The 12,551-nt window shown below is 35.8% G+C and overlaps 1 protein-coding gene and 1 long non-coding RNA gene across 2 annotated transcripts; both read right to left on the reverse strand.

The window, feature by feature from the left end:
- Window positions 1-6: 6 nt before the first annotated feature.
- On the reverse strand, window positions 7-1,085 carry LOC104799814 (osmotin-like protein OSM34). The gene is made up of 2 exons (XM_010522472.2): window positions 683-1,085; window positions 7-455 (listed from the first exon to the last, which is right to left on the reverse strand). Exons 1-2 carry the CDS (start codon window positions 1,078-1,080, stop codon window positions 122-124), a joined length of 732 nt encoding a protein of 243 aa, XP_010520774.1. The 5' UTR covers window positions 1,081-1,085; the 3' UTR covers window positions 7-121.
- A 6,156-nt stretch (window positions 1,086-7,241) lies between these two features.
- LOC104799816 lies at window positions 7,242-10,280 on the reverse strand. Its single transcript, XR_002023645.1, has 3 exons — window positions 8,989-10,280; window positions 8,504-8,581; window positions 7,242-7,545 (listed from the first exon to the last, which is right to left on the reverse strand). It is a non-coding gene; the product is annotated as an uncharacterized LOC104799816 (long non-coding RNA).
- Between the last annotated feature and the right edge of the window lie 2,271 nt (window positions 10,281-12,551).

Consider the following 12,551-nt stretch of genomic DNA (forward strand, 5'->3'; position numbering starts at 1 on the left):
GTCTTTATATATATATATATATATATATATATATATATATGTATATATACATATGACGACCACGCGAGTGAATATCATACATACGTTACACATAAACTCCATGCACACACATATATGGAGTCTATTCCTCAACGACCATTTCAAGGGGAAACTCGTCGAGTCCACTACTTCCCCAAGGGCAAAACACAACCCTGTAGTTAGTACTTCCGCTAGGGCAAGTGAAGGTGCTCGAGGGGTCGTCTTGTGGGTAACTGTAAGAATCACGGCATCGGTCCTTGAAAAATCTCGAGTAAGGGGTCGGTCCGCACGATCCCTGTCCGGCCGTGCAGCAATATTCGTTGGTCTTGAACACCGTACAAGGATTGTTACAGCCACCTGGTGCTCTCAACGGTCCCGGACACTGCCCGTTTATGTCGGCGTTGCACAGAATCCGGTGACAGCCCGGGTTTGTAGGACTGATGAAATGACACACACGGAAATGTTACCACCATATCGTTGTAATCTCAAGGAACCGTATGTATGTGATTCAATATATAGTAAGATGTCAAGATTTGCAACAACAAAAAAAAAGCTTGTATATTATTGATAATCAAATAAGAAATATATTAATATCTAGACTCTTATAGAATTAAACTTTACATATTTCTCAGTATTAGAAATAAGGTTATTTGTTTGGGTTTACCTAAAATCCATGGGGATGTTGAATCCATCGACGAGTGAAATATCATAGAAATCTCGATTGTTGAATTGATTCAAAGCATATTCAGCAAGAGTGTTCGGTGGTTGGCCCCAACCGGTGCATTGTAACCCGCCGGTGCAGTCTCCCGTCTGGCATCGGCCTCGTCCTGACGCGTCGAAGTTACAATTGGTCCGACCCCAAATACGAGCCATTTTGGTGCCCGGGGCCACGCTTAGCATCCATGTTTGGCCAGGGTCTAGACGGCGACCGCCTCCGGGACTGGCGGCGGCCCAAACCGTGTACCCGCATTGGTTACGGATCTCGAATGTGGTGGCTGCAACGGCGGAGATGAGGAGAAGAGTGGTGGAGATGAAAGTAGAGAATGAGAGTACTTGTGCCATCTTTAATCGTGTGACTTTTGTGAATGTGGCTGATGGGTTTTATATAGAGAAGTTTTTGGTTACTTATATCTCTAGTGGTTATTAATATTTAATTTTATTTAGATATTGCATTTACTTAAATATTGGGAGTTGTATTTGCACAACATTTTAATTTAAAATATGGAGGCGGCTAACTTAACTATAATGATTCTATCCTCACAAATTAAAAAAAAAAAAAATCTACATTGTTGAGTCTTGGAAAAAATATTATGATAAGATTTGATACTCATTCGGTATTTCTTTTATGTTCCATTCAATTATATTTTAAATTCCATTTTTATAAATAGAATATTTATTTTCTAAAATAATTGGGTTTTTTTTAATTCACTGCTTATTTAAAATTTAAATTTTAAAAAAATTATAACTATTTAACTTTTATATCGATTTTGGTGTAGAAACGATTACACGTTATTTGATTCGAATTCATTTCGTTTTGGTTGACCGAATCTAAATGACATCAGGTAAGGTTTATTTGAATATTGAAAACTGTATTTGCATAATATTTTAATTTAAAGATGGAGGCGGCTAACTTAACTATCTTTACCGTCACACAAAAATTTAAAAGTCTACATTATTTTTGGGTCTTTGAAAAATAAAATATCATGATAACAAATTGATGATTATGCCAATAACTTTCTATCATCTGCATCTACAGTGTCATAAGGACATCCTTATTTTATACTTATTCTAAAAATTGTGTGATTTGGTAATTTTATAAACTCGTGTAAGTTTCAAATGCTAAATTATAAGATCCATGTAAATTATTTTTTAATAGAAAATCATATTAGCTTTAAATATAATAACTAATAGAAAATATAGTTAAAACTTTTAGTTCTGTATAAAAGTAAAAAATTATAATATTAATATTTTTGCTAGGCTGTGTATAAATGTTTACCTTCATATAGGGTATCTATTTTGTGTTTTGGTTATATTTTTATTCTGTTATTTTTTATTTGTAAAAAATGTATATATTAAATTAAGATAAGATATTTATTTATGCTAGTTTTCCGTGCCGTTTATTTATGCTAGTTTTCCGTTTTCATTATTCTTATATTTATTTGGATTCCATTAATTTAGGTTTAGAAAAACAATGTATCACAATAATTTTTAGATGGAATTCAATTTATATACAATTATATATTATTATTAATAAACTTTTCATGCCCCAACCAAAATGATCACGTCTTCCTATGCATACCAAAATTTCCTCTTAATCAATAACAATAGTTGCTAATCTATAGATTTTTTTTGGCGAGTATTTGTAATTCTTCTTTAAAATACCTATCAAAATGCGTGTATCCTTCCAAGTAGGGGTATAAAAAGGGCTGACCTTACCCAACCCAATCCGGCTTGTTCCGATCTGTAAAAATTTTAGTTCAACCTAGTCCAACCCATTTTTTAGCGAGCAAAAAATATATCAGTGCAACCCATATCATCATAGACCACGAACCAAATGAATCAGGCCAGCGAACCAAATATATAAATTTTAATATTAAAAATATTTAAAACTAATTTTAATATTTAAAATATGATAAAAAATAAAATTAAAAAAAACTAAATATGTAATAAAAATATAATTTGTATATAAAAATAATTTAAAATATATAAAAATATTAAAATTTTAAAAAAAATATTTTTTTTCTAGCCCACGAACCAGTCTGACTCGTGGTGAGCTAGCTCACCACGTGTTCGGCTCATGACGGGCTGGTTCGTTTGATCCAATTTTTTCTAGGCTCAAATATTTTGAATCCGACCCAGAAAAATATGGGTAGGCTCGTGAACCAACCCGCATCCGCGGCTCGATTTACACCCCTACTTGCAAGTGGAAATTTCTAATTATTATTGTTATACATTAGTTGTTTGATCGTTTAACCAACTTTTTCTTTCCCCAAAAATGAAATGATTTCATACATGAACTTGGTCTCTAATATTTATTTATTTTTGTTCAGAAAAATGTCCTTGTATTTTTACAAACTAAGATATATTCACTTTTATCCTAAAATGTTCGATTTTTATTAAGTATTTATATAATATGATTATTATGAACCGACATTAACATTTAATTTTCGTTAAATTCTTTTTATAAAATGTTTACTTTAAATATCGTTGTTTTCTTCATCAATATAACTCACATATATCACCATACTTTGAATCAAACAGATAAAATAGGAAGATCTTGGAACAACAAAGAAAAAGAAAAAAAACAGTGAAAACAAATTGGAAGAGAGAAAAAGATGTTGAGGATCAGATGAAATTTCATCCTTAAGATTTCGATAAGATATCTTTAAGGAAGCCAATAATTTATTGCATACTCATACGCTTCGAAGAAAGATCGGCCATAGAGACAAATCTGATCTAGAGGACTTTCTTCATCTGATATTCCGAACCCATCTCTCGGATTTTCAGATCGATAATTCTCGATTTATGGCCCTTCCTTCTCACCTATCTCTTCAAGTTCTCATCGTTCTCCCCATGATTATCATCACCAAAGGTATTCTCTGTTTAAAATTATATAATAGCATATATTCCAAAAGCGATAGGTACAAACCAAATAGTAGAACCAAAGTAAAAAACAATGTAATAGATACATAATAATTAACAGTATTTTAAATTTTTTATAAATATTAAGTGAAAATTGTAATTTTTAAGAACAATCAATGACAATTTTATACAATAGATATATAAATTAAATTAGTGGTCACAATTTTTCTTACATAAAAACATCAATTATGTTTTCGTTTTGTGGAAAAAAAAATCTTATCACAAAATCCCCAATATTTTGATGGTAATTTTTCTCAATCTAATAATAGGATCATATTTCTTGCATAGATGATAATTGTTTTATTTTGTTCTTAAGCAAATGTGCATCGAAAGAATTTTATACCAGTATTTTTTTCTTAAACAATGAGTTTGTAATCATGAAATCTATATTCGTCACCAATATTTTCCAAAAGCAAAGATTATGACAGAAAATACGAGTGACAGTAAAAATAAACATGACAAAATGAACAATAAATACAAACTTTTCGGTATCACTCGTGCAAAACCCTTTATCAGATCATCGCAGATATCTATATTTATTGTATATACAAAATTTACTGGTGATTATATAAATCATTAACCTTTTGGGTGTAAAGATTTATGTAGAACTTGAGATGGGTGAAAAAGGAAAGGAATCACATACCATAACCAGAAAATAAACTATTCACTTTTGTAATATCCTACTCGAATGATACCAACCCTTTATACAAAAGATGAAACTCAAAGATGTGACCAGGAAAGAAAACCTAGTTACTTAACGATGAACAAAATGACATATTAAAGGATTTTGATAGTGGTTGTCTCTTGTAAAACCCATATATTGGCAACAAAATTTATGAATCCTGAGACATTGTAGTAGGTGGTAAGATATGACAATAAAAAACGATTCTGGGTACTGAAAGAAAATGGGAAAGAGAGGTAATGAGAATTCTTGAAAGTTTTTATGATATTAGAGATCAATCACGGTGCAAACATATTTGAGATGAAGAGAAAAATACTGGAACTTCTTGTTCCTTTTTTATTCGACTCTTTTTCATGTCTCTCACTCAGAAATATTTAACAGCATATTTACACAGGAAAGAAAGGGAAGAATATGAATAGAAAAAGGAATATGAAGATTCAAGATGATATTCTGATCGTTGGTGATTGAGAATCGATTGTGCTTGTTTCCTTTGCTGACTTTAGCGACTTAGGCTTGCAGAGTTCTCGAACTTGGAGCAGATCCAGATTGGACTCTTGTTTCTTCATTCTCAATGGGCTTGAGCTTGGGCTTTGTTTCATCACCATCATCAGTGTCATCATTCCCCCTCAAGATCGGACGGTTGATATCAACAAGTCCGATTTTGTCGAGGAAACGATTAAGGGTCCATGAGCTCGGGGCTTTGGTGAAGATGTCAGCTAGTTGGGTGGAGTTCGGAGTGAAGATTGGTTGAATGAGGCCAGCGGTGATCTTCTCACGAATGAAGTGACAATCCACTTCAATGTGTTTTGTGTGCTCATGAAAGACGGAGTTGGCGGAGATGTGGATGGAAGCTTGGTTATCGCAATGGAGCGGCATCGGTGTTGGTGGTTCATGCCAATATCCGTGAGGAGAGCGCGAAGCCAAAGTAGTTCGCAAGTCGTGTTTGCCATTGCGCAATACTCAGCTTCGGCGCTAGAGCGAGGGAGACAACGGGTTGTTTCTTGCTTTTCCACGTTACGATGTTCCCACCGACAAATGTGCAAAAGCCGGTGGTCGATTTGCGGTCATACCTATCTCCGGCCCAATCAGCGTCACAGTATGCGGCAATACATGTGTCCTTGTTCCGTTGCATCCATAAGCCGTGCGCCGGGGTTCCTTTGAGATACTTCAAGATATGTTCCACCATGTGCCAATGTAAGATGGTAGGTGCGTGCATCCATTGGCTCACCTGGTTCACCGCATAGGAAATGTCAGGACGTGTTATTGTGAGATAGATTAACTTACCAACGGCTCGTCGATATTGTTCAACGTCCGAGAATGGTTCCCCCTCTACGAGATCTTTGTATGACCTCTCCAGCGGTGTTTTAGCCGGTTTGGCACTCAATTTTCCTGTTTCACGAAGAAGCTCAAGAGTATATTTGCGCTGAGACATGAACAAACCGTTAGTAGAACAAAGTATTTCTATGCCGAGAAAATATGGTAATCGACCGAGATCCTTAATATCAAATGTATTTTGAAGGAAAACTTTAGTATGTTTAATGCCATCAGAATCACTACCAGTTAAAATAATATCATCAACGTATACAACAAGTACAACGTCACCGTGAGAAGTATGACGAACAAAGAGAGAGTGGTCAGACTCGCTTCGATCAAAGCCAAACGAGGTTAGAGCATGATGGAGCTTTTGGTACCAAGCTCTAGGTGATTTTTTCAGACCGTATAATTCTTTATGATACCATCTCACCTATACAAAGTCTTCCAAGTGTCTAAAAACAGAAAATTGGATCTCACTTTGTTTTTTTATATTATTACAGAGAATAAAAAGAAATACCAAGGGGATGTCAAACAGAGCAAGAGCGGTAGCCCGTTACTATTTTTGCTGTAAGGAGATTTGTAGATGCAAAGATCAATGTCATTCTCCAAAAGGATGAACCAATATCTGAAACGGATTAAAAAAAGATGCAACTTTAACTTTGGATTAGTTCAGGAGAAGACAACATCTTGGCGCTTCACCACATGCCAATACAAAATCCGTAAACAATAGTTAACCAAAAAAAAATATTATCAGTTTAATATCAGATAGTAAACCAAATAAAATCCGTAAACAAAGGTAGTGTTTCAAAGTAATGGTGTTCCATATATATATATATATATATATATATATAAACATGTTGAAATGGAAGAGGTGTCAAAGCAAGTAGGTAAGATCAGCCAATATAATGCCACCACGTGTTGTAGTCAACCCTTTCATTTGCATTAACATACATCTCTCAATCTGTAGATTTTCAAGATGTGGGAAATCATAAATAAAATTAAATGACATTAAAATCAATTGAACCTGATCAATATGCATGTGAATATCTCCGATTATTACAGATGTATCTATGTATATATTTATTATATACAAAAAATTATCTTGAAAATATTTTCTACTCTTTTTCATTAATTTTTCTACAACACCTTTATCTTTGGAATATGAAAAGGTTAGTTTTAAAAAAGAGTTGGACATGTCTGGTGTTCCGTTGGGTGAACTATACTTTCGTAAGATCTAACAATGCGTGTATTTATTATATACACACACAAAAAATTATCGTACGCTACCAATTAATATTCTCCATCATTTCTTTTTACCTCTTTCCCATTAATTTCTCTGTCATGCTTATCTTTGGAATATGAAAAGTTAAATTAAAAAAAAGTTGACACGTGTCGTTCTCCTCCTACTGATTCAATTGTACTTTTATATATACTAATTAATAACCCGCACATAATGCACGGTCTGAAAATATATATAGATAATTTAAAATAATTTTATTATTTTTTTAATTTTAAAATATAATTCGTGATAAATTTATCATCGTCTCGTAAATATCTATTATATGAGTTTATCTAAAAAAAAATTAGCGATATTTACCAAACCTAAACTCCCATATGACTTGACCCGTCTAACCTTTATTTTCAATATACATTTTGTAACGACCCAAAATCCGGTATTTCGGAAACCATTGAATCGTCACTTAGGTTTTAAAAAGAAAGATTCGGTTTATTCTTAATACCATACTATCATCTCAAAATCTGCAGCGGAAGTCTCAATAATGAAAGCCTAACATAAGTCTAAAAATACTGAACTCATAAAAATAAAAATCTAAAACATCGTGTCTCTTGCAACTACCAAGTCCTACCACTTGATCTGCTTCACCTTTCACCTATGAGGAAAAAGGAAGGGGTGAGCTACGCGAATAGTTCAGTGAAGTTGCAAGACTATAAACCTCGCCTCTGTACCCAATATAGACAATCAAATAGAAAGCAAATTCAATTAACATTCAACTCAAGCAACTCAATCTATTAATTCACATTCTTCTACTGACTATTCTTTATTCGATTCTTTAAAATGATTCCAGACTCTAGGACCATTTAGTACCCCCAGACTTAGCTTAAAACTCTTTTTATAAGACACAACCAAAAAATTATCATTATAACCCTCTACGGATCGCCGCCGTAGTCGGGGTTATCAAAACACGACCAATAGTAATAACCCTCTACGGATCGCCGTAGTCGAGGTTACCACTCCACATGGATCGCTGCCATACCCGGGTCATTATGCCATCACATACGGATCGCCGCCATACCATGGCCTCAAAACTGAACCAATAGCAATAACCCTCTACGGATCGCCGCCGTAGTCGGGGTTATCACTCCACATGGATCGCTGCCATGCTCGGGTTGTTATCATACCATCACATATGGATCACCGCCGTACCATGGTCTCAAAATTCACTTTAAAAATATTTTTAGCACAGTCTGAGGTCACATCACAGTCCCTAACTCAATTCTTTACTTCTCCAATCTTTCCGAACATCATGCCAAAATTTAATTAGTATCAACAGTTCAACTCATTCTAACGATCCAATTAATCCATTAAGAAACGTCACAAGCCATAATCACTCAATAGAAATTTATCAATCATCAATCATCATTCATTACTCATCAATCATCAATCATCAATCATCACCCATCAATCATCAATCAATAATCAACATGCATCATAAATTCGCAAGAAAATTTAAGGCGTCTATCCTAAAATCCTAACCGCATGATATCTACGTTCCCTATCATCATGTCTAAGCGAATAGAAGAAAGAGGAGTTCTGTCGAGTTTCCTCACCTTGGTCTAAACGATTAACCCTGAAAGATTCGCTCTAATCCTCGATCCCGGGTTCAATAACCTCGAGATTTTCTTCACCTATAATTAATTATCATATAATAAATTTAATCAACAAATTATTTTTCAAAAAAATATTTACTACCGAAAAAAAACGCTAATCAAATGGTAAGTCTTATGGTTAAACTGTTTTATTTTAAATCTTTCGAATATCTCTAAATACTTTGAATTTTATAAAACGGATTTCGGATTTGAAATCACGGGATTGAAACTGTTCAATCCATGTCACCAGAAAATTTTCCGGCGATGGTGGCCGGTGACGGCGGTGACGACACTACCCAAGAAAGATTCAGCTCGCCAAGAGCTTCCAAACCCCTCAAGTCTCGTCCAAAACCGAGCTTCCGTTCACCGGAAATCTACAAAGTTCGTTGACAATGGAGGTGAAAGAAAAACAACGAAAGAGATAAGAAAGTAGCATGGAAACGAACCAACGGTGATGGGGCGGTGGCAATAGGATGGTGATCGGCGTTCAAAGATGTCCAAGGACTCAAATCGGAGCAAAAATCTTGTTTGGGAGCTTTTTGGTTCGGCCATGGAAGGAGGAGAAGGAAGAAGAAGAAGAAACCCTAGCGAAATTGCAGTCCAGTCCTATATTTTTTGAAATTTACAAATTTTTTCCAAACTTTTATTTCGTACTAAAAGGTCCTCCATGAAATAACAGATTTTTCTAGAACTTTTTAATTTTATCACTTGACCCCCCAAACTTTATTTTTTTTAAATTCGTTTATTATAATTTCACCACCCTTAAAAGAAGAATTCGTCCCGAATTCTAGAACGACCTATAGTATGTACGATTTCTTACGAAAAAGGTGGGGATAACGAGTCTTCATATCGTCCTCCAATTCCCAAGTCGCATCTCCTCCTTTGTGGTGTGTCCATGCGACCTTTACTAGAGGTATTTCTCTTCTCCGCAGTTGTTTAACCTTTCGTTCAACAATCTCGATAGGTTCTTCTTCATAAGTCTCATCTGGTTTTAACTCAAGCGGTTGATAATCAATAACATGATCAGGGTCAGGATGGTACTTTCGAAGCATGGACACGTGAAACACATCATGAACTTGTGCCAACTCGGGGGGTAAGGCAACCTTATAAGCCACTGCCCCTATCTTACTCAATACCTTGAAAGATCCAATGAATCTAGGTTTTAGCTTCTCAACCATCCCAAAACGGGTCTTTCCTTTAGTTGCTTGGACTTTGAGAAATACTTCATCATTCTCTTGGAAGGTCAAGTCACTCTGTGCTTATCTGCGTAACTTTTCTGTCTATCCTGTGCTGCTTTCATTTGTTTCTGAATAATCTTAATCTTTGTTGTGGTTTCATCCACGATATCAGGACCCAACAATCGTCTTTCCCCAACTTCTGTCCAGCAAAGAGGCGTCTTACAAGGTCTTCCATATAACGCTTCAAAGGGTGACATCCCGATACTTGAATGAAAACTGTTGTTGTAAGCAAATTCCACAAGTGGTAAGTGGTGATCTCAATCTCCTCCCCAATCCAATACACAAGCATGTAACATATCCTCCAATGTTTGTATCGTTCTCTCTGATTGTCCATCGGTCTAAAAATGATAAGCCGTACTTAATCGTACCTTAGTGCCCATAGCCTCTTGGAAACTGTTCCAAAATCTCGAAGTGAATCGTGGGTCTCTGTCTGACACAATACTAGTAGGGACTCCATGAAGTCTTACTACCTCTTCTAGGTAAACTTGTGCTAATTAAACGAGACATTGAAAACGTCTTCTTAATCGAGATAAAATGTGCTGACTTAGTCAAATGATCCACAATAACCCATATCACATCATTTCCCTTTGGTGTCTTTGGCAAACCAACTACAAAATCCATCGTCACTAAGTCCCATTTCCACTGAGGTATTCCTGCAGGTACCTGGTGCTCGGCTTTAACTAACTGACACGTTAGACAATGACTAACAAATCTTGCAATATCCTTTTTCATGCCATGCCAAAGAAAATACCGCTTCAAATTTTGATACATCTTTGTAGTACCCGGATGTATGGAATATCGCGTGTTATGCGCCTCTTTCAATAACTCTTTCCTCAATTCTTCATCTTTAGGCACATAAGCACGACCTCTCAATAGTATCAACCCATCATTTGAAGTGGAATACCCTGCCCTTGTAAAATCTTCGGGCTTTTCCATCAATTCTTTCGTCTATTCATCTGTTTATTGAGCCATCTTCAACTTTTCCAGCCAACTATTCCATTTTATAGCACTAGTTTCCAATCCGTCTTGATTCTCCTGAGCTGATATCTGCATTAAACTCAATTGAGTCATTAGATCACTTGTCAATCTCAAAGTAGATATCTCAACTTTCTTTCCACTCAAGGCATCTACAACCACATTAGCTTTGCCGGGATGATAGGCAATATCCACATCGTAATCTGCCACTAATTCCATCCACCTGCGTTGTCTCAAATTTAGTTCCTTTTGAGAGAACACATACTTGAGACTTTTATGGTCAGTGTATACTTGAACCTTTTCCCCGTACAAGTAAGATCTCCAAATCTTCAGTGCAAAAATCACAGTTGCAAGTTCTAAATCGTGAGTAGGGTAGTTTTCTTCATGTTTTCGAAGTTGGCATGATGCATACGCAATAACGCAGTCTTCTTGCATCAACACGCATCCTAACCCTTGGTGAGAGGCATCACTATACACCACAAACGGTTTTCCGGGCTTTGGTAATGCCAAAATAGGAGCTGATGTCAATCGCTTCTTCAAATCTTCAAAACTTGTCTCGCATTTTTCCAAACGGTTTTCCGGGCTTTGGTAATGCCAAAATAGGAGCTGATGTCAATCGCTTCTTCAAATCTTCAAAACTTGTCTCGCATTTTTCGTCCCATTCAAACTTCACACCATTTCCCGTCAATCTCGTCAATGGCTTAGATAGGTTGGCAAAACCCTTTACAAACTTTCTGTAATACCCAGCCAAACCGAGGAACCCTTTACAAAATTTCTGTAATATCCAGCCAATCCGAGGAAGCTTGAATCTCTGTAGCATTAGATGGTCTCACCCAATCAACTATAGTTGACACTTTGGATGGATCTACTTTCACTCCTTCCGCAGATACCACATGCCCCAAAAATCCTACCTCTTGCATCCAAAGGTCACACTTACTCAGCTTTGCATATAACTTTTCTCTCCTTAAGCGTTCCAACACCTTCTCCAAATGTATCATATGATCCTCACGAGATTTGGAATACACAAGGATGTCATCAATGAAGATGATAACAAACTCGTCCAAATAATCCCTGAATGTTGTGTTCATCAACTCCATAAAAACTGCAGATGCATTAGTAAGTCTAAACGGCATGACAACAAATTCAAAGTGTCCATACCTTGTTCTGAAAGCAGTTTTCTTTATATCATCATCTAGAACACGTATCTGGTGGTAACCTGATCGTAAATCAATCTTCGAAAACCAACTAGCACCTTGAAGTTGGTCCAATAGCTCATCAATTCTTGGAAGTGGATATTTGTTCTTTATTGTTACCTGATTCAATCCTCGATAATCGATGCATAATCTCATACTCCCATATTTCTTCTTAACAAATAGTACAGGAGCACCCCAAGGAGAAGTACTAGATCTTATAAAACCTTTTCCAATCAACTCCACCAATTGCTTCTTTAACTCAGTCATTTCTGAAGCAGCCATACGATAAGGGGCTCTAGAGATAGGTTCAACTTCCTATTTCAACTCAATAGGAAAATATATCTCTCTTAGAGGAGGTATTCCATGTAGATCTTCCGGGAAAACATCAGGAAAATCTTTAACAATCTGTATATCTTCTAGTCTACTTGATGTTTCCAGTCCGTTTAATTCTATTACCGCCAAATATGCATCACTCCCTTGTTGAATTAGCCGGTTTACCCGTACTGCTGAAATAAAAGGCAAACTTGAAGTCTTTCTTGCACCCTCAAACTCTAGTACCAAGGATCCCTCTTGTTCAAAACGAACTCTACCTCTCTTACAATC

The sequence above is a fragment of the Tarenaya hassleriana genome, unplaced genomic scaffold (assembly GCF_000463585.1).
Source record: "Tarenaya hassleriana unplaced genomic scaffold, ASM46358v1 Cleome61, whole genome shotgun sequence".
Classification (NCBI taxonomy): domain Eukaryota; kingdom Viridiplantae; phylum Streptophyta; class Magnoliopsida; order Brassicales; family Cleomaceae; genus Tarenaya; species Tarenaya hassleriana.

What these genes read in the sequence shown, in the direction of transcription:
- LOC104799814 (XM_010522472.2), bottom strand. Translation starts at nt 1,080, where the DNA reads ATGGCACAAGTACTCTCATTCTCTACTTTCATCTCCACCACTCTTCTC. An exon ending in AACATCCCCATGGATTTTAG is followed by an intron (nt 456 to 682) that starts GTAAACCCAAAC and finishes TCATTTCATCAG; the next exon opens with TCCTACAAACCCGGGCTGTC.